This window comes from Platalea leucorodia (genome assembly GCF_965183815.1).
Source record: "Platalea leucorodia genome assembly, chromosome: 2".
In the NCBI taxonomy this organism is placed as follows: Eukaryota; Metazoa; Chordata; class Aves; order Pelecaniformes; family Threskiornithidae; genus Platalea; species Platalea leucorodia.
This window is the reverse complement of record NC_138824.1, coordinates 11946088-11971638: the sequence shown is the minus strand read 5'-3', so window position 1 is coordinate 11971638 and position 25551 is coordinate 11946088. Positions and strand designations below refer to the sequence as shown.

General features: G+C 43.4%; 1 protein-coding gene across 1 annotated transcript in view; it reads right to left on the bottom strand.

The window, feature by feature from the left end:
- Window positions 1–21869, bottom strand: part of HEPHL1 (hephaestin like 1) — a gene marked incomplete at both ends in the record, with an annotated part of 32501 nt that extends 10632 nt beyond the window's left edge. Inside the window, 11 exons of the mRNA XM_082337638.1 lie at window positions 598–810; window positions 2016–2166; window positions 2603–2814; window positions 5554–5685; window positions 5856–5995; window positions 6720–6888; window positions 7921–8175; window positions 9176–9355; window positions 11187–11399; window positions 12186–12430; window positions 21700–21869. Coding sequence (XP_082193764.1) covers window positions 598–810; window positions 2016–2166; window positions 2603–2814; window positions 5554–5685; window positions 5856–5995; window positions 6720–6888; window positions 7921–8175; window positions 9176–9355; window positions 11187–11399; window positions 12186–12430; window positions 21700–21869 — 2080 coding nt within the window. The remainder of the gene's footprint in view (window positions 1–597; window positions 811–2015; window positions 2167–2602; window positions 2815–5553; window positions 5686–5855; window positions 5996–6719; window positions 6889–7920; window positions 8176–9175; window positions 9356–11186; window positions 11400–12185; window positions 12431–21699) is intronic.
- Window positions 21870–25551: the final 3682 nt, after the last annotated feature.

The window sequence follows — 25551 nt, the reverse complement described above, 5'->3', positions numbered from 1 at the left end:
TAGCCTTGCACAGCTCTGATGACTCTGTTGATTTAAACAGAGTTGCACCAATGTAAAGAAGAGTAGCGTTGCACTCTTCGTCATGAAGCTTATCTGGTGTCTCCAACAAACAGTTCACCCGCTCTGAGTTTAAAGAATCTATCACTGGGTTATACATGAGAATTAAAAGCATCTTTAATGTATATGCTTCTGAAGAAACTCCTAAAGACTAACTATTATTGAAAAACTATTATTGAAGTCCTAAAATACCTTAAATGATGCTGACTACCTACATAGCAGTGAATTTTATCTTTGCTAAAAAAAAAAGAAACTGTTTTGAGAGTTACGGAAATTCTGTGAGCATCCTGTTAGTGATCTCTCTGCCTGCTGCTCTGCCAATTCCAAGGTCATCAAAGCTTCTGCTCTTTGGTGCACATACATATTTGATTTATAGCACCTTCCCAGAAAAGCAGACCAGCCTGAATTCTCAGCTACGCCAGGTCCCCACAGTCTCCACGCTTTCAGGCTCCCTTGTGCAGAGCAGAGCATCTCACTGACTTATTTTGACTGCCTGATTTCTGCACGTGCCAAACCACCAAGATAAGTTTAAGAACATACCCACGCGATCTGGCTGCATCAGCGCCGTCCCCGATAAATGAGGAAACAAGGCCAGCCCGTCCCTCGTCGTCCCTCTCAGGTCGATGGTGTTTCCTTGGAAATGAACCCCGTGCATGTCGTAGTGACTGCCCAGCCCGATGAGGTGCCAGGAGACCTTGTCGTCCTTGCACATGGCCAGGCCTGGCAGATTACCAAACAAGTAGCCGTTGACAGCTGGAGGAGAAGGAAAGAGCCTGGTTGGCAGCAGGTCGATGGAAACTCATCACAGAGCCTCCTACCACCTTCCCATCTCAGAAAGTTGCAACATTAATTAAAGGGGCATTTTGTGAAGCAGAGGTAGCACTGGATGACACCAAATTAATAACTAAATGCTATTCCTATAAACTCTGAGCTTCTACCTTTTTTTTAGCCTGTGAAAACTTGTAATAGCCCTTTGCAGTGATACAGCACTTCTCCTCTGAGCTTTTCAGGGTGCCTCACAGACATGAGTTAAGTTTATAAATTAGGTACCTCCTTTCAGTCTGGAGAATGTATAACTGGACCATTAAGGCCATGGAATGGGCCATAAAGCATCTAAGTTATAAATTCAGTTCTGATGGAGCCTTTTTATGTGATTTTTACCTTTGATTTTCACTTTTACTTCCAAAATGTATCTCTTTCTTTCACAAGGGTCTTATGAGGCTAAACTCCCTAATGCTCAAATGCTCTCTGTGATCACTGGGTAAAAGATACTATGGCAGAACAAAATTTTAGTATGAGATACCACCTCATAACCGAAGAATAAAATAGATGGGTCCAGAAAGCCCCGAGGTTCTCTAACAATATATATTCTCAGTGCTCTTCAGAAAACTAAAGCAAAGAGAAGTTATGTGATTTGCTCAAGTCTGTCATGTCAGGAATAACTTGGAGGACGTCCGTGCTGAAGTCAGGTACTTACATTCAGAAATGATGTTTTAAAATATTATTGGCCATTCCCCTAGTCTTTGCCTCTCCTCTTCCAGAGGTGGTCACTGCCCAAGTGGGAGCTGGTGGAGCAGAGCAGGTGGACCTTCATTGTCTGAGTCAGTGCCAAGGCCAGCAGTGAAATTTAAATCACCAGTGAACATTGGCCTCTTCTGCAGTTGGTGCCTGACTCTGGCATTATGCCTTTTTATAGACCCAAGTGTTGCATCTAAAAGCTACACACTGTTCCCTTTCTCCACGTGTAGTCAGTAGGTGGATGCATTCATTGCTAATATGACTGGGGTTTCAACTTGCATTCCAAGGGCATCAGGAGCTGGCCATAAGCTGACTGACAGCTTTCCACCTCACCTGCCAGTGCACTGCACTCGGCTATGAATGATGATAAAATCTGCCAACTCATCTTCCTAATATGATTGAAGAAAAGGTATCATTAACAGATATTAGATATTTCATACCATGCATTTTGTTGGATTCCTTGAAATCTGCATCATTTTCATCTACTTTTGAAGGGTCTCCAGTAAATGCTTCGATATTCTTGTTCAGATACCAGCTGTCATTCTCATCGAAGATTGAAAAGAGGAGATAAAATTCTCTGTCTATTCCTTTCTGTAGCCAAGAAGGAAGCCAAGACATTAAAAAAAAGTCTGTGCAGAATTACCCAAGTAAACTTTTTTTTTTTTAACAAAGCTTTCTTTCCCTGGAAAATTGCAGCTGCCTTCTTATGTCCTTGTGGAGACAGGGATTGGCACTTTCCCATCAGCCAGAAGGATAAATAAAGTGTCCATTACTTACTTAGGATGGAAAGATGCATTCATTGCTAATAAGTGCATGGAAAAGATGGAAAACCTAGGGACAAGCCAGAATACTGGGGAATGACAGTTTCATCTTCCTAACCATCCCCTTAGGTCAGCTTTTACCCTGAGGAATGACATTTGTTTAATCTCTTAAAACTGAGCTGGGAACTCGGCAAATTGACCCGTATGGGAACCCCCCCAGTGCACCACCCTGCTGTTAGGGACAAGCAGATGTCCATGTTGGGCACCTGCGTCCCGTCGTGATTCAGCGTATTCTTCCGACAGACCAGCAAAGGCCCCACGAGGCCCGAGTTGGTGTCCTTGACGGCATCGGTGGCTGAGTAGTACAGATAGGTCAGGCATGGGGGGTCACTCTCTGTTGGGCCTCCATTTTCAGGCACCCTCCATTTGTATGTGAAGGTTTCACCTGGCTTAACATGGGCTCCTGGCTTCAGATAGCCTGCAGAGAGAAAATTGAGAAGCACCAAGGTTACAGGAAGGTTTTGTCTTCCTGAATACAAGCAGTAGCTGGGAGTCAGACCTAGCTGCTGATTCCTGCAGGCAAGATCCCCCTTGCAGCCACACCTCAAGCACCATCCCATGGTCTGGGCACTTATGCCATGGGGACATCTCACCGGAGTCCTGTGCCATGGGGACAGGCCCATTCCCTGCAGAACAAGTTTAGCTGCTTCACCCAGACACCTTCCAACCCTATCTGGATTATCTGGACTCAGTCAGACAAGACACGCAGAGCTCATCCTTGTGCTTAAATGGCTTCTTCTAATGTTTGTAGCTTACCTGCCCTATCATGAGATTCATCTGTGGCACAAACACAGACTCTGGCTTTTTATTAAGCACCAACAAAGCAATTACATCAGTGAGTTGCAGCTGTGGCTCTTTAGAAATTCAGAACAAATCTGATCCTGGTAATTGTTTCTTTTTGGTTTTGTAGCAATGCACAGGAGCCCCTGCCAGAGTCTCCAGAGGGCGGTTGCTATTACTTTTTTTGGAAGCTGTTTTTAAAGGATTTGGGCCATTGTATGCTGCTGTGCATAGGACGGATGTAGCACCGCTTGTGTAATTTAGCCACTGAAAAGCAGTGTTGGTATCCACTCAGAGAGGACTTACAAAAAGGGACTTGGAAGGAAAGTTGGGAAAAGGGGTCAGCCCTGCACCCTTTGTAGAAAAAAAGTGCTAAGTAGCCTTTCTGCTCTTTGCTATGAGGAAGATCAAATCAGAAATTTTGTTTAACGCTTAGGCATCCATTGACTGGATTTTCTCAGCACGGTCAAATGTGTCTGGCAGCAGCAGACTGCACCGATCTAATACTCCTCTCTACTACTCCAAGAGAATCCTCTTGAAAACTTAGACACGAGTGAAAATAGCAGTATTACATATGAACACATACTATTTGCCCCAAATCGCAATACAAAGTAGAGTACTGCTTCAACATACTGGATTCATCCTGCAACAGTGCTCAATAAGGAGACTGTTGATTTGGAGTTAAAAACCCCCTGAGATTGGGCAAATGTCAAATGCAACATGGAAGAGTATTTCCCGAGAGCACAGTTGAAAAAAGATGTCTGCAGACATCTGTAGATGTCTGTAGGTACATTTAGGTACAGTATTTTCACATGAATAAGCTGCACTCAGACAATGCCCAGCCTTTGAAAAATCATTTACCTTCAGTGTAAACCTACAGCCCCTGTGGGGCCTCTACTTGTGTACACTTGTAGATAGGTATGATGGAAATCCGAGACACAAGGGTTACAAGGAGAGAAGGGGCAGAAAGATTGTTCATGAATCTGGAGTCAGGTTCCTCTCCAAAGACCCAGAGGTGTGCAGCACGCTCTGCTGCTGAATTGTAGGATTTGGTTTGATTTTGCTCCACACCAAAGCATGCAATGCTGATGGGCGCTGTTACTGGGGAATGTTAAATGAAAGCACGACAGGACTGCGAGCAGAGGGAAGCTGCACTTCCATCAGGGAACTACATCTGACATGGGAGGCATTAGGATGTGTGCAGATAACTTCAAGGCTGAACTCAAGCCAGTTGTTTCATTGGGGACTGCTGGTGAATTTGTTGTGTTGCAAGGTCAGCAACTAGAGACAACAGAATGTAATGAAGCCTTTTGTATTGATTTTATTGTATGATGAGTTTTACATGTTGACGTAATTCTCTTGGCACAGTTCTCAAAAGAGGGATTATGTCCCATGAGTTTCTCTCTGATGTCTTGTAGTGGAAACAAAGCAATTTAGACAACAAGAAACCTAGCTTTCTTTTCAGTGCTGCAAATGCAGCAAAAACTTTTTCAGAGACCATAATATTATCTCTGTAGACACTGTGGATGGGATTCAGCTTACCTTACTTGAGCTATCTAAAGCTTAGTCCCTAACCCAAAATCTAGGCTTCTTCTGTAGTTGATGGAGACAGAAACATGTCTCCAGAGGGTGACCTACCATCTCCTAAAATAGGTATTCAAAGTAAATGGGACTTCTCATCCTCTGAAGGGCTTGTTTCTTGTCACTGGCTGAAAAAGGTGCCTACCAATTAAACAAGACATTTAATGTTTAATGATTAAACTTAGGTGATAAAGATGCTGTCCTTGCACAAAATGAGAGGAAGCCTTTGGTAAATGCTCCATTTCAGTATTTACATATTTATGAGGATTAATAAGGATTATTGCTGCTTCACATTCCAGGTCAATCAGATAAAAGCTGCCTCCAACACTGACTATCCTGACAGTGAAGCAAGGGCAATGCCCGACCTGGATTAGACAATCATCAGGAATGAAGCAACCCAGATCATGTGGATAGCTATATCCAAAGACTCAGCAGGGGCATCATGCCAGATCCTAAGCTTCATAATTCTGGAGCATGGCCAGAGGAGATCCACTGACTGCAGTTGAGCGATATTAGATTAGAACTAACATAAATTGGATTGTGCTTATGACTTTTGCTCAACATGGACCTCAGCTAGTTTTAGATGCCTTGTCTGGCACATGTCCAAGGGGAAGAACCAGCACATTGGCGGACTGGGGAGTCCTATGGATTATGACATGTAGGGTAGATACAAACTAATTGAATCATCCCTCCTGTGCCTTAGCATCCACAAAAAGAGCAAACCTGCAGAGCCACAGAAGATCTTTAGACTCAGGTATTCTGGGTGTGATGATACAGCAATACAGTCAAAACTTACCATCTAAGTAGGGAGCACCTTCCGACAGCTTGCTGAAGCTTACACCGTGGGCCATAATGCTATAGCTTCTTTTGGCTTTGTTGGCAAAAGTAACTAGCACTGTATCTCCCACTTCAGCTTTTATAACGGGGCCTTAAAAAAAGAGAGTGAGGGAAGGTATTAGAACAACTACCCTCTAACATATTTCTGTCTAAACAAGAGAGGACTGACTGGCAGCTGCATGCACAAAATTCCCCTCTGGATCCAAGTGGATCCGCATTCAAACCCGATGTAATTACAGGAGGGGAAAATAGTCACTGTACCAAGTATTCCCAGGTGCTTCATGTTCTCTGGCCAAATCTTCTTCTCACTGAACGTTGCGTCAGTATATTCCACATAACGAACTTTCCAGTATTGCCCTCCTATTCTGTCAGTCCCTTGTGTGAAATATATTGCAGATTCACTGTGGAATTAACAAATCAAACTGGTTAAATAATTGGAGGTTCAGGCAGGACCCTTCATTTCGGAAAAAGTCATTACTCCAGACACAGGAGAAATGACCCCCCAAGATACTAGCTTGTGTACACTTTTCTAGCAGACAAAGGGAGACATTGCTGGTCTAAATTACAGTTATAAAATAGTTAATAAATGGGCATTCATTTTGCATTAGACTTTCATGTGTTTAACCCCAATTTACTTAGGGAGACATCTATATTAACTTATCTCTAACTACCTTAGGGCAAGACCTGTGCCGTTACCTGTGCACAATGTGTCTCTAATCTTGGTTAGCTTCCCTAGGAGATACTGTAATACAATTCATCTTCATAAGTAACAACAGGGGGGAAAAAATCTACCATTATGGCACCTCTGAGATGCACCGATTGTAAGTGTGAAAGCTGCCTGGGGCGTCTCGGCGTAGGGTCATTAACTCTGTTGAACTTTGCATACCTCACCAGGGCTCACTTTCTCCATGGATTTAATGGAGCAAGATAAGTGCTTCCAGAAGGCAACTCTGAGCATTGCAGTTACAAATCTAACTTCCTGACAAGGTTGTTTAAATCCATTCCTCCCTGTCCCTTTCAATTAAAATTAATAAGAGTGCAGGACCTAGCCCTGGTGAATCACTGAGGAAGTCTCACACAGACTCCTGAAATTAAAGCACAACAGGAGCAGACAAGAAAGCTTACCTGCCAGTGGCATTTAAACCCTGCCCAGTGAATTTATCATAACCGTCAGGTCCATAATTCCAGAGCACTTCTTCAGCAGCGATATAATATCTTCTCTTGTGACTGAGTGGTGAAGGCCGAGACAGTTTTTTTTGGCAGATCTGAACATCATACAGTGCCTCCATGCCACCTGGGAGAAGAAAGAGTCTGGAGACAGCCCTTGGCCAGCTGCAGAGTCAGCAATCTCATGAATACAAATGCACATTCAAAACTCTCTAGGAGTTACATGGATTGGAAACAATTGCTAGGGTAAATTTCTATCTTTAAAGACTTCCTCTGCTGACACTGAGCCAGATGCTAGCACCCTTCTCTTGCAAGGTGGTACTTTATGCCACCGGTGAAACCCACTGACATCAATGACGCTCTTTAGTGGGGCTATTTACTCAATTCCTTAATCTGGGTAAGGATGGTAGAATGATTTTGGAGGTCAGATTGCCTCCTGAAGTGTGCAAAATGCCATCATCTCCCCTTGACTTTCATTGAAATAGAGAGGCTGGTTATTACCATACTAAAGATATTTGTTCCTTGCCAGAATCAAGTCTGTTTTGCCTGATGCAAATCCCACTGAAATCAGTGTGCAAGTTCTTAAAAGTAAGAATTCTCCCAACTCATCTCTGATACGATAATTATACATTGCCTGCTGTCATGAAACCTAGTTTATGATATGTGCTTTCAGGCTCTCGCACGACACAAATATTACAACATCACCATCAAATTCCTTCATGTAAAGGTTTCTGAAAACACTGCCAATTTTTGTTTGATTTCTGTAAAGGAAAAAGCTATGAAGTGTTCAGCTGGCATGATTTTTCCTTATGTGTAAGTACTTATCTACAACAAAAAGTGATGATGAAGGCTCCTCTCATTGCTCATCAAAATCTCCAGTTTACATAGAAAGCGTGGTGTCAGCGCTGGGTCTAGCAAGCCTTCCTCATATTACACAGCTAAGTCATTTGTACTAGCTGAAGATTTGGCCCAACGTGTTTCCACTGGTGACTAAACTCATATTCATGATGTTTATCTGGTGAAATAGTTCCAAGGTGTTCAGTTAGCCACAAAAAAGTGTCAAATTCTGCTTCCCCTGGAAACATCTCTCTGTTTTCTTTTCCAAGCATAATAGAGGCTGGAACTTCTGAAAGGATCAGGGAGATGTATAGCAGCATACCTCGTAAGTGCTCATTAACCTGGCACGTTATCAGCCACCTCCCGGGGTTCCCGGGAGTCATCTCTGCTGTGATGAACGTTGCTGGGAACAGACCGACGACATCTGCCCTCTGGTCTCTGGTAGTGAACGTGTGGCCGTAGAAATATGCAGCGTGGATATCTATCTCACTTCCCATGCCAAACAAGTGCCAGGACATGGAAGTGTCAGCACACATCTCCAAGCCGGGGAGATTGCCATAAATATAACCGTTAATAGCTAAAAACAAAAGTATGAGACTTTATGAGAGGTGAAAGAGAAGTGCCAAGTGCCTCTGACCCCATTTCTAAGGATGATTCTCTCCTGGCCCACAAAAGAAACTGTCTGAATGTCCACACTGAATAAGGCCCTCACAGGCTCCTTGATGAAGAGTAACATTTTGAACATACAGCTTATAGCTCCAGATGATCAAATGGCCCAAATTCTCTGGTTGGGTCTGTGGAAAACTTCCTGGGTGATATTAAGATGTTGCAAAGGCCAAGTCATCACCAAAAAGGCCTGATAATGAAGTTAACTTGTTCTGCAGCTATTTTGCATGTCTGAAATCTATTTCCTCTTATTCTGACTCATAAATATACCATTATATGTCAGGCTTAAGCAATTTAGATTTGAAAATTATGATATCTGTCAAATCAGACTAGTCAGCTCTCTTCCTCAGCTTCCACACCTGACAATGACACTAGGAGAATGAGACTCGTATTTTGCAAAATATTTTAGCTCCTAGGCTCCATGGAACAACCAAAATACAGAGAAATATCTGGATTTAACTTCTTACACCAGACCTCCAAATGGCACAAACTACTATTGGCCAATGGATCTCTGAAGGGCAGGAGTGGTTCTACCCGCCAGGCCACTATTCACAAGGCCCTTTGAGAAATGCTGGACTCTTCCAATACACACATCTCAAAGGGCTCTGCAGCTTGCTTTTCTCTTTTCATAGCTGGTCAAACAGTCACCAGATGGCTTAAATCTGTTGCCTAAGATAAAATGCTAAACAAGTGGCAGAGCTGGGCATGAAAGCTAAATCTCCTTTCTGCAAACCACTGTGTTGTGCTGTATTTAGGGAGAGGCTTTTTATCAACACAGTTGTTCAACATCCTGACCCATTCCTTGCTGACACAGATAAAGGAGAGACATCACAAGGGACAGAAAGTCCTACTGAAATGAAAAAATCCTGGCCACTGCTGTAGGTCACCATTTGCTCAAGAGTCCTGCTCACCATGCATTCGGTTGCTGGTCTGGAAACCTTCATCCTCTTTGTCAACTGTGGCTGGTTCTAAGCAGAAGGTATTTATATTCTCATCGAGGTACCAGCTGAAGTTTTCATCTACAATGCTAAACATCAGGGCAAAAGCGTTAGCAGCACCAGTCCCTTCTATTGAGGTCTCATCTGCAGTTCCTAAATTGCAAACGAAAAGGAAAGTGATAAAAAAAGCCTTGGAGGGGATTGAATTTAAAAGTGACAATAACTTTGGAGCACTCGAGGAAATACAACGCTCTGCCCGTGACCTATAGGGCAGGATGAATCTCACCCAGTTTTGCTCTTCTAAGACATCTTAACCCCCCTCCAACAGCCTTTGAAGGGACAAGTGCCTCCAGAAGGCAGTTCATCTTGTCTAAGTCAAGCTGATATTTCAGGATCTCTTTGATTTGACATAAGCACAAGTACCTGCCAGTATCTGCGGTCCCATTTTCCCCATCTTTGGCCGACTGCACTCAAACTGCCTTTTAGTCAGTGTTAACATCTGTGTGCCTACACAGTGAGCCAGGTCATGGGCTTGATCCAGCCAGAAAACAGTGGCTTTTTTTTTTTTTTTACCAGGAATTAAGGAGCAGCAAGTGGTAGCCTGCATTTCTGTTGCATTGAAGCAACTGGTGAACCATACCCTCAGAATGGCCGTCTAAATGTGGCTCACTCTCCACAGACTAATGAGGAAGCCTTGACAATTATCTAGGACTAGATACTTAAATTTTAAAAGGCTGAAGGCAGGATGAATATAATCTATTCAGGTTAAGTTCAGTATCATTATTTGAGTGACCATTTAGGGAAGAACCTGAGACTATAGGAGTGGCAATATTAAGTAGTCTATTATTAACTGTTGGCAGGTTTAGACTTCATCTAATTGTCTGATCTACTTCCGAACCCATGAAAACTTTTGCTTCCCCTGTATCCTACGGGAGGGAGCCCCAGAGCCTTGCTGTCAGTCCTGTAAGGAGCAACCCACCACTGTTGGACAGAGGACTACAGCAGTAGCATCACACAGATATCCACCTTGATGAATTCAAGACCGAACCTGCAGATAACCTGGCCTCTCAGGCTAGGATTGTTTTGCATGTGCTATCTCCTAGCTTCCTGTATTATCCCATAGTTGTCAGCTCAGTTCCACATATTCAGGCAGTTCTGCAGATTTCAAAGGCTCTCCGAGAGAATAAAAGTCTGAGACATTTTAACTGTGTGACTTAAGCTGGAGACCAGGCCTGTCCTTTCCATGTTGAAGTCTTTATCATCTTCTTCATATATAAAACTGCTTCACTTATATGTTCTGTATATAAAGTCAGGGCTGGTTTTGTACTGCAGGAGGTACTGGGAAGAGGTGGCAGAGTTGTATGTGTCTTAGGGGGAGAGGGGGTGACGGCTCAGCTGACAGAGGGGAGAGGGCTGGTACATGGTCCTTGATGGCTCCCGTACAAAATTAGCAGGCTATGAAGTACATGGGACAGGCTGTCACCTCAGCCACTCAGCGCACATTCCCATATGGTTGTGATATACAACTTGTGAGCAAAAATAAATATATAATCCATATGGGGAAAAAATGACAAAGGTCATTGGGGTTTTCAAATATGTAAATGGCAGTGCTGAAGTCACCCACCCAGCCCTAATTTCATTTCCTGGGCAACGAGTCCTTTGCTCATCCTGAAATGATCCTAGTTTGGGAAAACTTATTTTTGGTCTCGGCCACGACCGGCTGGCCACAGAGCATGCTGCAGTCCCTCCACCAGCCGAGGCGAATCTCTCGTGAAGCCAAAGGGGAGCAGGAAGGGGGTTGTCCCAGAGCTACAATACCTACCCTGGGATGCTCCTGGAATGGCCCAGCTATTCCTTGCCCCTTTTTATGGGCTATGTAGGGATAGACTCTAGACCATCATGTTTATACCTGTAAGCAAAAATGACGGTTAAGATGCCAAGCTTGGCAGAGGGGCTTGCTTTATCAGTGTTTCTAGCTCAGTACCTTTTTTACAAACCAGCAGTGGCCCAATTAAACCAGATGCAATATCTCTTGGTGTGTCAATGTGAGAATGGTAAATCCAAGTCAAGCAGTTTGAGTCTGCCAAAGTTGGGGAATAATCTTTCCTTACTGGCCATGTGTACGTGTAATTTCCACCAGGAACAACAAAGTCATCCTCTTTGCTTTTACCGCCAGTTCCATCAGGGTAAAGTGCTCCTAATATGTTAAAAAGAGAAAAGAAGCTTTTAGTTCCCCCCTTAACTCTTTTCCTTAAATAAATGTGTAATTTGTCCTATTTTATCACGGGTTTATAAAATAATATCCGCACTCACAAACACAGAATCACTGAGAAATTCTGAAAAAATTCAGAAGTTCTGGCAAAACCGTGAAAAAAATGCTGTGAGTTAAAATACATTCTTTATTAGTAGACGAAGCTTTAAAAATGCATTGACAGGCTCTAATTTTCCTTGGCTCTTTACTCTCATCAGTCACCTACACATTTTGTCAGCTAACGTGTGTCTTCTCACAGAAAACTGATGAGAGTAATGAATGTAGGCAAATCCATACAGTCCTCTAACCAAAACACACATGCATAGGTTTGGGATTCTGAAAAAGTAATCAGTCATGCCTGTTATAGCCCTATAGAGAGGAAAACATTTATTTACAAGAACATCATCCATTCGAACAGGCTAGAAGTAGAAGGAAGGAGGGAAGATGCTTCGATGACTTATAATTCAGGAAAATAATTCAGGAAAAAAGACCCACGTAACCTGTTTCAGTACTGGATTTATCCCAGGCGTGGAAGGTCTGTGGCAAAAAGTTTTAAGAGACGAGGCTGTTCCTGTTTTTAGTCATCAGCTGCAATTACTAATGAGTTTATGAGAGGATGATCTAAAGTCCTCTGATGTCAATGGCCAGAACAATAAATACTTGGACAAACTTTTAGCCGTCATATTAGCTACTCCAGGGGAAAAGGAGAGGAAAAGGCAAACCAGCTTTTACCTTCAGAGTCCTTGTCATAGAAGACCCCATGCGGATGCACAGAGTATGGGCGGGAAGCAAAGTTTTTTAGATGGATGATAAAGACATCCTCTTCTTCTGCCTTCAGGACTGGCCCAAGGAAGCCCAGCCAGGCTGCTTTAGGGATCTCCTGGGAGTAAGTGTCATCTGTGAATTGCCTAAAAATAGCCTTTTTGTACACACGTCCTATCCGGTTGGCTCCTCTTGTCGCATACACACTTGCAAACCTAGTGTTGGGAACGGAAAATAATTTAGAGACAAAAAAACTCCTTTAAGAGCTGATCAAATAACTGGTGCTTGCAGCGCAGATAAATAGTTCCCTGGGACATATCCCATAGCTGGTGGAATAAAAGCTGAGGAGTAAACCTGGACAGCGCTAGGAGGGTCCCAGCCCCTTTCTGTACAGCAACAGTCATCCTACTTGCAGGCCTGGTCTTTAGCACAGCTACTACAAGTCTTCACTTGAGGACCAGCCACTCAGGCCTTTCTGTACAGTTTTAGCAGCTTCTCCCTCTTTTGAAGGTTTGAAATCTCACATCTGAAAGCATGACTGTTCAGAAGGAAAAGAAAGCCAAATTAAGTTTTTTCAAAAGCCAACAAGAGCAATTCTAATCAACTAGTTTGACACCCCAGAAGAACAGCAGGAAATATTTTTTGCATGAAATGCATCATTTCTACATTCCAGAGTCTACGTTTATAGCAACTTCAAGTGATGGAGAACCCACCATATGGTCAGTGGTTGACATATCATAGCTATTAAATACCTGCTCCCTTCAAATCCTGAATTGCATTTGTAGTATAATATCATCTAGCTCCACACTCCAACCACCCGTTCCCATCAAGCCCTCTCTCAGATCAAAGAAGCCACATAGAAAAGAGCTTCTTTTCTATGCAGGCACTTGCATTCCTTGCCTAAATTGCCTCCTACCCTTCTTCTGGACAAACCAAGTACACTGACATTCTTTATGCCACAAATCTTTCCCGAAGCTCTTTTCTGAAAGCCTTCCAATATTTCTCTATCTCTTTTGAAGTCTGAACACAAGAACTTAACAGAATAGGCCAGTAATATTCCAGTTAAAGCCAGAGGTGCTCCCAGTCAATATTTCTTACACAACTGGAAATTAGTTTTGCCCTTTTAACTATGACATCATACTGGCAACCCATGTTCATCCCATCTGTTATGATAGAAAATCTTTTTTTACTTCTCTCCAGGTTATAGCTGACAAGTATGATACACATTCTTCACCCCTAAATACCCCACACAAAGAGAGTAGAAATGAACCCCTTTGCTACACAACCAGCAGTGCACTGTATGACCAATTTCACCATAGTTGACTGCTCCATGAATGTTTGCATCCCCTGAAGATTGTTTGAACTTCCACAATTCCTAACAAACTCATAAAAAAGCTCAGCTAAATTTTCCTGAAGTATCACTGGCAGAAATACAGCAATTTCATGTTTACGGAGAGTTTTTGTGACTGGCCAGCTCACCTGCTTGGACCCATTTTGTTTAGGTGCTTTTGTGCAGTGCCAGCAACCTAAGTGTTGGATGTCATATGAGTTGAAAGGTATGATTTGCTGTAATTTCTCTCACCATAAGATCCACTGCTTCCCCTTTTCAAGCTATCTCTGCTTGACACCATAACTCGCAACATCCGCCATCTGTGGTCATTACACCTCCATGGCCACTGTCTAAACCAGACCCCTGAAGTGATCCAGATATAAAAGCCTCCAAAAAGAACACTTTTTCATTTGAAAATTGTGCTTTATAACAAGCCAAGACCTATTTTGGCACAAATGAAAACGTTGCCAATGATCTGCTGTGGCAGAAACGGAGAAAGATAGAAGCTTCTCGGTCTGCTTCTTCACAGAATAGCGTATGTCAGATAAATACACCCCAAAAGCATGGTTAAGGAACGAGTTGCCAAGAAGTCTGGATTTTCAGTGAATTAGCAGGTCTGCAGTAACTGTCTGTGTGCACAGCAAGACCTGGCAAGTCACACCACGCTCACTGAGGAGAAGATACCTTCCACTGCCTGGAGGGAAGAGCTGCTACAAAAGCCCTTACCACAGAGTAGTAGGTGGTGTCAGCAGTAGTGCAGTGTAAATGCACATGCTTCCTTACCTCATGGCAATGTATTCATGTGGCTATATCCTACTTCGAATTATAAATTGATTCAGAATATGGTTTATAAGAAATTTTCTCTAGAAAAAAATGAAATAGATTTTTTTCAGAAAGTACTTATTTTCAGGAGATATTTTTCAGCAGAATTTTTTCCATTTTCATCAGCCACCAAATATTTTAAAGGAAGTGCTGCAGTGGCACCGTGCTTTCCCCATGACGACAGTGCCCTCATGTCCTTGGCTTTCTGAACAAACAATATTGCACACTCTCCTATAACTTCAAACCCCTGCAATATACTGTCCCTCCTGCAGAAGGAGAACTGTACCCCGCAAAAATGCATTTCTTGATCAGGCTTTGTCAAATGCTTGATATGAGCCTAACTCCTTTAAATGGGAGCCCAGGGATCCCAAAATCCAGTTAGATATTGAGGTTCAAGAAATCACCCTCAGAAAACCTGTAGGTTTAGGCACCAGAGACTTCCTCAGTGCCTAAAGCCATTCTTTAGCATCTCTGTTGGCTAGATCTGTGCCTGTCTCCTACTGAAAGCCATCTAGGAGTCAGGAAAAGAAGTCTTTTTAGTGCCAGCTTTCTGAAAGGAGGCCCATTCAAATCCTTCACCTGTTCAGAGCCCATCGTCAGTGCAATGGGTATCAGCTGCAGCCAGTCACAATGCAGGTGATTCTCTTCTATGCAGGGCATCAAGCAATGCAAGAGTCATGGAGCAAGGAAGGGATCACAGCATGAAAGGAGCAACCTGGACTCTTGGCCCTGGTTAATTATGGGTTTTGTTTAATCATTGTCTAAAAGAAAACAACCAATCAACTCTGGGAGACAAATCCGGCATGCCACTGATGCCCTTGCTGTTGCGTTACAGACTCAGGCTCTTTCATAGCTTCCTTTCCTTCTAGATCCACACTCCAAAGGGCAGAAGAGTTTCCTACCCAGAATGCCCTGATGCTGGGGAGTTTCTTGGAGTGCAGACACTTCAGCCTCACTCCTTCTGTCTGGGAGGGGCAGAGCCCAGTTCTTCTACCTATACAGAGACATGTATTTTCAGTACATCCTTTTGGTTGGCCTCAGAACCCAAGAACAGAGCACACTGGTTGTTGTGAGTCCTACTCTAGGTCCCAGCCTGCCCCATTTCCTCCAGGAGGACTTTTGGGTGCCCACCTCAGCCTTGCAAGTAGCTGGTAGCTCTTTGCCTCTTTACAGGTGTTGCTGTGCTGCACATTACAGTGCTTAAAGTCCTTTGCAGAAAGACTGCCCACGCTGGAGCTAATGGTATCAGCCATAGGAAGCTCATAGAAAGGATACATGGGTGTTATTGCAGCAGTGGCTTCTCCAGATGCTGCAATGGTTAAACACACCCAATTCTCTGAATCTGCCTTTGCCTCTTTCTTCCAGTGGTCACAGTGTGCCTATTCTACTGGGCACCCCTGCCAGAATGTCTCCTATCTGTCATTCCTCTTTTGTCACAAGAAGACAAACCTTCTCCCTGCTTCTTCATACTCCCCTGCTCACTTCAAACTGCTTCATCCTCCTGGTGACTTTGTGATATCGCTACCTGATCCTCTTCCATCTTTCTGGTCTTATATCTGCAGATGTAAGAGCTGCTCTTCTAAATTTTTACTATGTCCCTCCAACTCAGTTGTCAGCCTGCACTTCATGTGCAGAAAGTTGTGATGGTCAGCCCGTCCCACTTCTTCCGGGAAAGGGGAATACTCCATCCTCTGGAGCTGTACCCATGCAAGCTTCCTAAATTCCCTCCTTCACCTCCTCCAGTCAGGCCAGTCTTGAGGTTACATATAGACGTAGGCAGGCTTGTGAATCAGGGCATAAAAAATCTTGTTCAGACTAAGAAAACCATGAAAATCCTGCCTTTATTTCTGTGCCTGATTTCATTTTGCCAGTTGACCACTCTCAACAGTTCTTAAGCTCCAAGAAAAGTTGGCAATGCACAGGAGTGGGACAGGGAGTTATTAATAGAGAATTGTCCTGGTTTTGCCTGGGATAGAGTTAATTTTCTTCCTAGTAGCTGGCATAGTGCTGTGTTTTGGATTTAGGATGACAATAAAGTTGATAACACACCGATGTTTTAGTTGTTGCTCAGTAGTGCTTACACTGGTCAAGGACTTTCCAGCTTCCCATGCTCTGCCCGGTGCACAAGAAGCTGGGAGGGGGCACAGCCAGGACAGCTGACCCAGACTGGCCACAGGGCTGTTCCATACCGTATGGCGTCATGCTCAGTATAGAAACTGGGGGAGTTGGCTGGGGGGTATCGATCACTGCTCGGGGACGGGCTTGGCATTTGTTGGCAGGTGGTGAGCAGTTGCAGCATTTGTTTTTCCTGGGTTTCGTTCCTCTCTTTGTTGCTGTTGTTTTCCTTTTTAGTACATTTTTTAATCATTGTTTTTATTTTATTTTATTTTATTTTATTTTATTTTATTTTATTTTATTTTATTTTATTTTATTTTATTTTATTTTATTTAGATTATTAAACTGTTCTTATCTCAACCCACGAGTTTTCTTACTTTTGCCCTTCTTTGCCCCCCTCCCCTTGGGAGGGGGAGAGTGAGCGGGCAGCTGTGTGATGCTTAGCTGCTGGCTGAGGTTAAACCACGACAAGAATTAACTCTAATTCCTTAAAATAAGTATTAACATAAGACATCCATCTCCCTGCAATGATGAGCACTATGACTCTTCTAAATGAGAGAAAGAGTAAAAGAAGAGTGTCATGTAGATTCTACTTCAAATCAAGACTAGACATGCAGATAATCTGCCATCTCAGGGTAGGACCATGAGTTAAGTGTAATTTCTACACCGATTTCTTTTATCACACAGAAAAAGTATTTTGCCAACATTTTTGCCATGTTTATGTTACCTTTGATCTTAAGAAACAGAGCTACAACCTAACAGAGGTTATTTTTTTCAGTGTACAGTAAGAAACAGAAAGAGCTGCACATCGTGTAGCCAAACCAACAGCTCCTCAGTAGACTGGAGCCAGATCCCTTGCTGATACAATTTCAAAGCCTGCTGAATTTGTTTGCTGCTGTCATCACCACTGAAAAATCAGCACTTCAAATAACTACCAGATGTGGAGTCCCAGACTTTCTCCTGTGGTTAACATGCCCGATAGCCACTGTACGCTCCTGGGTGCAACTGTAGGCAAATGCAAGCTTTCTTTTATTACCATTGTTCCACCGAAGTCCCATAGATTTTACACTGGCAACCATTTAAACAGCCATCTTTATGGGTTTATTCCCTAAAATCTGTTGGTGGTGAAACCTTCCTTACTCTCCACCCTCTTCATATACTCTATGGCTGCATTTATAACAGGTTTTTTTTCTCAGAGTTCCCCATTTTTCCTGTGGCTGGAGTAAGTCAGCACAGTGCCCATGGCTCCAGGCTGCCCCAGTCACTTTAACCCCTGGGTCATGTAACCTGTTCAGCATAACCCTTTGCCAAACTGTGACTCCTGTGCTAAGGCCAATGCAATGTCTGTGCTGGAGGGATGGCCAGTGGAGGGGACCAGTGGTGCCAACTCACATTTGTAGATGGTACCCTGACCACAAAGCATCAAACAACAAAATAAGTCGTGTGTCCTCAAAAGAGAGAGACACAATGTCCTTAAAGGATGTTTTAGGCCTTTTCTGACCCACACAAGCCACGGAGGAGATCAATCAAACACATAAGATCTGAGATAAAGCTCTGAGGTTAAGTGTGGCTATAATGGTTTCTCTCCTAGAATAAACTTCTGCTTCCCCTGAAGTCAATAACAAAAACTCCTCTCAGGCTTCATTAGAGCCAGGATTTCACCTCAAATGCCCTTTTGACGTTGACCCTTCCCACAATGATCATCTCCGCTGATGCAATTGGGTCATTTGGCCGCATGATGACTCAGCCATTAGTTTAACATCTGTGACGACAGTTTTGCTGTCATTTATCTGGGTGGGATCTCCTCATAGGCAAGTTGCACAAACTGTGTTTGATGCTGTGGTAACAAAAAACACCCGTTAGTGTTGGTGGGTGCAAGACTTGGCCCAGATAAATGTAGGATTGGTGGCCTAAAGAGAAGGGATGAGCAGGCAAAACTTAACATCTACCACCAGCAGAGCAAAATTTAAGTGTCCATCATATAAACTAGTACAAAATTAATTTAAAGGGATTATCATCCAAACTCCGATCCTGAGGGCTGAGACACAATAGGGAGAGAGACTGATGTATGTTAAGCCACAACACCTAGGTGTATTTTTCTCTTGAAAGGCTGTTGCCTATGTGACCATTAAAGGGAGCAGGCAATGTGTGAGCTCACCCTCCTACTGCAGCAATATTCATGCCCTAACCAACAAAATCTCACGGGGATCTGCAACACGCCCAGGCAGCACTGACAGCACCTTGCACCCTGTGTGTCCAGTCCACCATGGTTTAATGATGTCAACTCTTTCACCAGTTATATCAGGTGGGAGGGGATGCTGAACACCTTCCCAGCTCACTTATACTCAGTGGTCATAATTTGGATCTGTGATTTCCAAAGTCCTGTGTGCTTCAGAAAATGTCAGCTTAATTTTCAAAGGGAGAACCGAGAGTGAAATGACTTGGTTTCATTCATAACACTCCAAATTATGAGAATTAGTGGAACAGCTTGAGGCTTCAAGTAGACAAGACAGATGGCAGAGGCAAACAGCCTCATTACTCTCTTTACATAAGAAGCACTGATGAACAGCAAGATACTTGCTCTGTGCAAGCAACAGGCTAGCCCTTGAGCACTGCAGCAACACAAGGCATAATAAAAATTAACATCCAAGCAGAATAGTTACGTTAACACAGGGCTGCGTTTGGGTTAATCAGCTTTGAGGAGAGGCAGCCTTTTCAGCTCACACCCAGGGAGGTGCTGATGCAGCTCTACGGCTCCTGGCTCGGGAGGCAGCTCACTCAGCACCAGCACAGCGGGAACTGAGCAGCGTAGCCGTGCCTGGTGCCAGAACCAACTCGCCTGATTTCCAGCCCCATGCCTCAGCTACCAAAATCTTTCTCCTCTTTACTGCTAAAAACTAAAGGCTGAGGAAGGTATTATTGACTTTGGCACAGCAACATTGAAAATCATCTCTTAAATCTCACTATCTGATCCAGGTAATGTAACACTTTCCATTACACACTTGCTAATTCAGCATTTTTATTAAGTAGTGAAGAATAAGTGGTTTTGATTGTATCTCTGTGGGCTAGCTGGAATCAAAGGGAACATTCCTTTATGTGTATGCGCCAACTCTTTTAAAGATAATCAGCTTGTCTGCAACCTCCTTATCTTCACTTCCCTATCAATAAAACTGGGATAGTGCCCCATCGGATGGATGCTGTGGGGATGCATCACAAGGTGAGAAGTGCTAGGCTCAGCGAGCCCGAGCGTTGCTGCTTGCAGAACACAGCTGGCTCAAAACACATTCCTGTCCCTACCTAGGAACTGATCCTTGAACTTTGTTGATGGAACGGCTTTTTTAATAATATCCATAGGAACCAATTAATTAGCTGAAAAGTAACCCATTAATATACTGCTTTAAATTTACATTAGAGGTTATCCTAAAGAGCTAAATAGTCAAAATAGCTGTTATGGTTCACTATTTAGTTTGGAAATGGAGCAAACTAGTTACAAGAATCACTTTATTATTCTGCACATAGGGAGTTCATTGCAAACAGCTCCCCAGCTTTGAATGTATAGCCTACATTAAAATCCTCTGTGTGTAAACCCTTTGGAATTAACATTCTGTAATTATTACATTACAGCAATGACTGAAGACATAAGCTATCTTCCCTCCCTGTCATGCCATGTAAAAGGCATCGCATTTATGTCACAGACTTTAAAGTAAATGTGCCACTTGATGTTCAGGGAGCACAAAGTGCAGACAGCCTTGAAAGTCCAATTTACAGAACAGTTTCCAATCTCTCTATGGTATTGGAGTGGTTTTACAAGTAGCTGCCCTTCATTTAAAGCTGAACTATTTTTGTGAGAGGTCTTCCAGTTTAGGGAGTGGAGAAAGCTATACTCTACTAAAAAGGGTAGGAAAGTGAGAAATTCAAGTGTTTAACACAACTTAAGAATAACCTTTCCAGCAAAGCTTGTTTTCATGGGCTGGGAACAAACAAATTCTACCCATAAAGGTAACACCTATTGACTTGGATGCCGTCTGGGACCTCTAGTTGTTGAGAGCATAAGCATCAATTTGTATTGAAAAATAAAACTCCTTCTTGCCTCCTGCTTGTGGCAAAATAATTTCCTTTATGAAATCCAACTGAGAGTGATTCTGAAATTACTGGCCACTAGAGAAAAGTCCGACATTGCTTGGGATTTCCTGAAAAGTCAGAAAGGACATTTCCATTTCTAACTCCTGGGACACAGCATCCAGCTCCCAGTGTGCCCCCAGACCTGGTATGGACACCAGGACCTCCTCACTCACTCACAGCTCCCACCCCAACCCCAAGCCTAGACTCAGAGGAAGGACCCCCAAACTATCTCTAGGGTGTCAAAGATATCAATAAAATCTTAAAAATATTCCCACACATGTTTGAAGCTCACGCTGTAGAAAGGCACCAAGGGTCTGTGCCATCCCCATCCAATGTCCAGACCAGCTCTCCTGGTGTGGGGGGGACACGCAGCCAACCCCAGCAGTGTGGGCATGAGAACGGATGCCTGTTTTCCACTGGCCAAGGCACAATTCATCACAGTGCTTACCTACGCACTCCAGTTTCAGCACGGGTGATCACTGGGACTTCAGCGTGACCATTCGACGTTTTATATTTAAGCACTTATCTAAATAGATTTCCTAAATGCAGGTCTCCACAGTTGCATACATTGCAGGGATATATGGACCATCTACTTGTATCTCATTCGTAGGTACTATACACATCTGAATTCTGCAATGTCGTACCAAGCCTCCCAACTTTTATCATCTCACAGGGAAAAAACTTAAAATCTTTTGCCAGTTAGACAGAGTTCTATGTCTTATTGCAAAGAGCTGTGCTTGATTATGGCGAAGTTGCCATTTGCCTTTGGACAACAAGTCACAGAAATACCTGCATCTCCATGAAACACACACAGGGGATTTTGAACCCACTACCTGACACTTTTTGAGAAATATCAGTTCCTTAACATCACCTTCAAATACACACTATCACGTTGCTTAATCAACCACAATGGAAGAGAAGTCAACCAAAGTCTACTCATGCCTTGAAGCTGAAATCCTGCCTATGACAACATCACTGGAAGAAAAACAAGAAAAAGGCCATCTTAAGACATTTACAGCAACATTAACCACGTTACTCAATTTTCTTTGGAGCTGTCAATACATCTCCAATTTATCAGAGACCCCAGTGACTTACTTGTCCTCTAAGAGGTTTTGTCCCGTGATCAGGTTCTTCCCAGACGGTGCATAGTCCCAGTTCTCTTCCACAATCCCGAGGTAATAGGTTCTGGTCTTTGCTTCTACCACTGCAAACAGCCAGAGGAACCCCAGAGCACGAAGGCAGCCACCACTCTGCGTGGGAGGCATTTGTAGTTGTGATTGCGAGTCTGGCAGCGGGCAGGCAGCAGCAGGATGCACCACAGAGAGCTCACCCCTCCCTCCCAGCTCTCGACAAGTTATAAATAAGGAATGGACAGAGCAAAGCTCCTCCTTTTCAGCAGGTAGGACTGGGATAGGTAGAAAGCCTGGCTATGCAGAACAGGGCTAGGGAGGAGGTTGCTGCCATGGCAGGACCTTTGCCAGTCCTTCAGTGAATGCATGAATTGCTCACTTACCTGTCCAGGCTAGAGCCAGTTGGTGGCTTTTGAAAGTTTGGATGCTTTTTTGTCCTCCTTTCTCCAGACTAGGTGGTATGGCATATTGGAGCAGCTTTTTGTTGGTCTTTTTGCCATCCCTGTCAAAACACTTTTTTTTTTTAGTTTTAATTTAACTCCTTTATCATGTCTGAGATTTCTAAAGCTAGCATGTTGCTCCCTTCGTTGGGTTTTTTTGATGGCATAACACCAGTTTACAATCCAGCACTATCAGAGAGAAAGAGAATTCTCCAGTACCTCTCCAATTTCTAGGATTTTCTGACCCATTTATTAAGGTGGCAAGTGATCTGAATATATGCAGTTTTAGAGTGCCCAAAATGAGGCCCCTTTTTACAAACATTTCTGGAAATTAGAGCCCTTGTAAAGTCTTTCTATTTGGACACCTAAGAATTGAGGCACCCTTTTATTAAACCTGGTAATTAACATGCCCACATAACTCTCTAGAAAAATCAGTCCCTCACTTTATAGCTTAACTTCCTCTAAGAGAACATCTCTGTTACCATCTTGGCAAAGCAAAGTGTAAACCTGTATGAGTATGAACTGATAGGATATTCTAAACCATTTAGGTAACATCCCCTAGGTGGCAAGACACTCTGCAAAACCATACTGCTCTCTTACTCATTTTTAACTGACTAAAGATATTAAAAAGTTGCAATTCTGGAATACACCATTATACTTGAGACTCATTGCCAGGTTTAACAGTTGTGAAATTCCCCTTTCAGCTCCAGAACCATCTGGCCTCTTCCCGTTGAAGCTAATGGTTACTCATGGCTAGGGGTGTAAGAGGCTTCTCAAATAAATTTGGTAGCCACAGGTTTAACTTCATCAGCCAAAACCTAGCTCAGTGCTGTGAATGTTTTTATGCGGCAGCCGCATGAGGTTCACCCCCTGGCATGCAACAGCGACAGCTACACGTGCAGTCAGCTGTGCTGACTGCTTCTCGCCATCACTGGTGTGCGGGCAGCTCTCAAGTCACACGCAGAATTCAAAAAGCGGATGGGGTTCACAGCACCCCAGCCTCCAGCCACCTGGACCATGGTGAGTCTCATCTAAATTCAGACACAAGGCATACAGACACACAAAGTATCTTACTAAAGAAGCTTTTGTTTTCTTTAGGTTATTCATTGCATCTCTTTAGCTGCGAGGACTGAAAGCCCAGTATACGTGGGTAAGGACAGTCAGACAGTTGCAAATGGTCATCTTGACATAGCTGTAAAAGCAAGAGTCCCTCTGCTGTAAGCTGCTCTCTGAAGCACGCTGATGTTCATTTTCTCAAGTCAGTTAACTGATGAACGAGAAGGAGGAGAAGTGATAGGACAATACAGGTGGTGTACAAATTGAGATCCTGATCCTCAGAAGCGGCATCCACAGACTTCTTGATAACCTTGAAGACCTCGCTCGTCTCTTCTGCTGCAAACCACACGCTGCCCAGCCTCTTGGCATCTCATGTCAATCTAAGTCCTCTCTTCCAAAATACCAATAGTTAAAAATCATCTTCCTCTTCCACTGCTTTGTTGTGCCACTCAGTTACTCAAACAATGCCGCCTAATAGCACTGTGATTCTAAAAGGCATAATTAGAAAGCAAAAGAAAAGACAATGACAATGACTGCAGGACAGGCAGAGGCTTTGCCAGCCGGTGGCACAGCTATCAAACATACAACTGTGGTGGGACCAACGGGCCAGCTGGTGGGCTATGAAGCTGTGAAAAGACCAAGGTGGCCTTTTAACAGGTTAGCAGATTCCCACTGTGATCTTCGCACAGGGCCTGGGAGCCTGCAGCCTCCTGCAGTGGATACTTCCCTTGCCCAGAGCAGCTGTCCTGAGCCAAAACAAACTACGAGCTTCATCTCCTGCCACTCAAGCACCTGAGTTTACAGAACTGGGTGCCTGTTATGCAAATGTTCATTGTTATAACATATGAACATTTGCATTTGAATAGGAAATATGCTTATTTAGAGGATAACACACACTTTGAATGAGATTGTGTAGAGCTCAATTGCTTAAATCAGCCATTTGCATGGCATTAGACATATTTAAAGACCAGGTACAGTTTTGCTATGACCTTCTGTCTATTTGCTTTTTTGTAACTAAAGAATTCTGTTGTCTGTTTAACATAATTCTATATATATTTGGACTCCTACAACTCAAGTGCATTGAGCTAATGGGGAATAGCAAGGGGGAGAGTCCAGTTCTGAGCTGGCACCTGACTGCACTACAGTCATTTACATAATAATAGTGCTATGTCCTAGTTTTGCTATTGCTTCTCATGTGCCCAGGATTGGCTCCTGGCTGCTTTCTTGCTAGAATAACTATTCAAAATTCAAATACAAAGTTCATTTCTTTGTCTTTACCATAAAAATTATTTGTGTAACAGGAATAATGTGTGGACATTAGCACCCTATATCAGCAATGTGTTGCAAGTCTGGTAAACGCCTTAGCTTGGCTTCAGCATTTACTCGATCTGGCAACTTGTATACCCTTTGCATCCACATATTAACACTTAATTGCCTTGTCACATCATGAAACCAGGCACATTCACATTCCGGAGAGGTGCTGTGGGCATGACTCAGAAAAAGATGAAAGAACAGCTGTTTTGCCCTTGCATCAAGGGAATTTCTGGGAAGCTCCCCTCCGGCAGTGAGGTAATGGGATTAAGTTTGTCCCTTTGTTCAGAATCCTTTCAGCAAAAGGGTTGGTTACTGGTTCCTCTGAGACTTTCTGTCCCTCTGAAGGCTAAAATTAGTGCGTGGCTGGGTTTCGAAGTTTTGTAATGAGGAATAATGTTCATAGGTCTGAAGCATGAACATCTTGAATACCAGTTTGTGAATGAGCCCTGAAACATCACCAGTGGAGCTTTCTTTTTAAGTACATCAGGAATGATTGCAATAATTAGCTTAAGTTAATCCACTACAAACCAGACTTGTGCCAACTAATGTTAATGAATTAACTAGAATACCTAAGTTAACCTGGAGATGGCCATAAGGTCAATGAAGAGAGATGTTGGATGTGCTGATCTTCTGCATTGACTATACCTCTGTTCCTTGAAATTAGGCAACATGAGTTCAGAGATGAGCACTGTATTCAGCCTGCCTACTAGTGAGACCCAGCTTGCATTCTCCATGGAGCAGATGATGAGTTGATGTTCGAGCAGATTGACTACCCTGTTCCCTCTGCTTCTTCCTGATAGCAGTAGAGTTCGCATTCATACACTCTTGTTCCTGGTCCCTCTGCTATGTTGGTTTGTGTCTGCATTGCAATCCAAGTTGGGGAATTGGTCTGCCTGTTTCCAGCATAAGACTACCCTCAGCTGGTATTGCCACCAGACCTGGAGCTGTGCCTGCAGTGACCATCCCAAGGTGACAAAAAGTGGGAGCTGAGTTACGCCCTCCCAAGT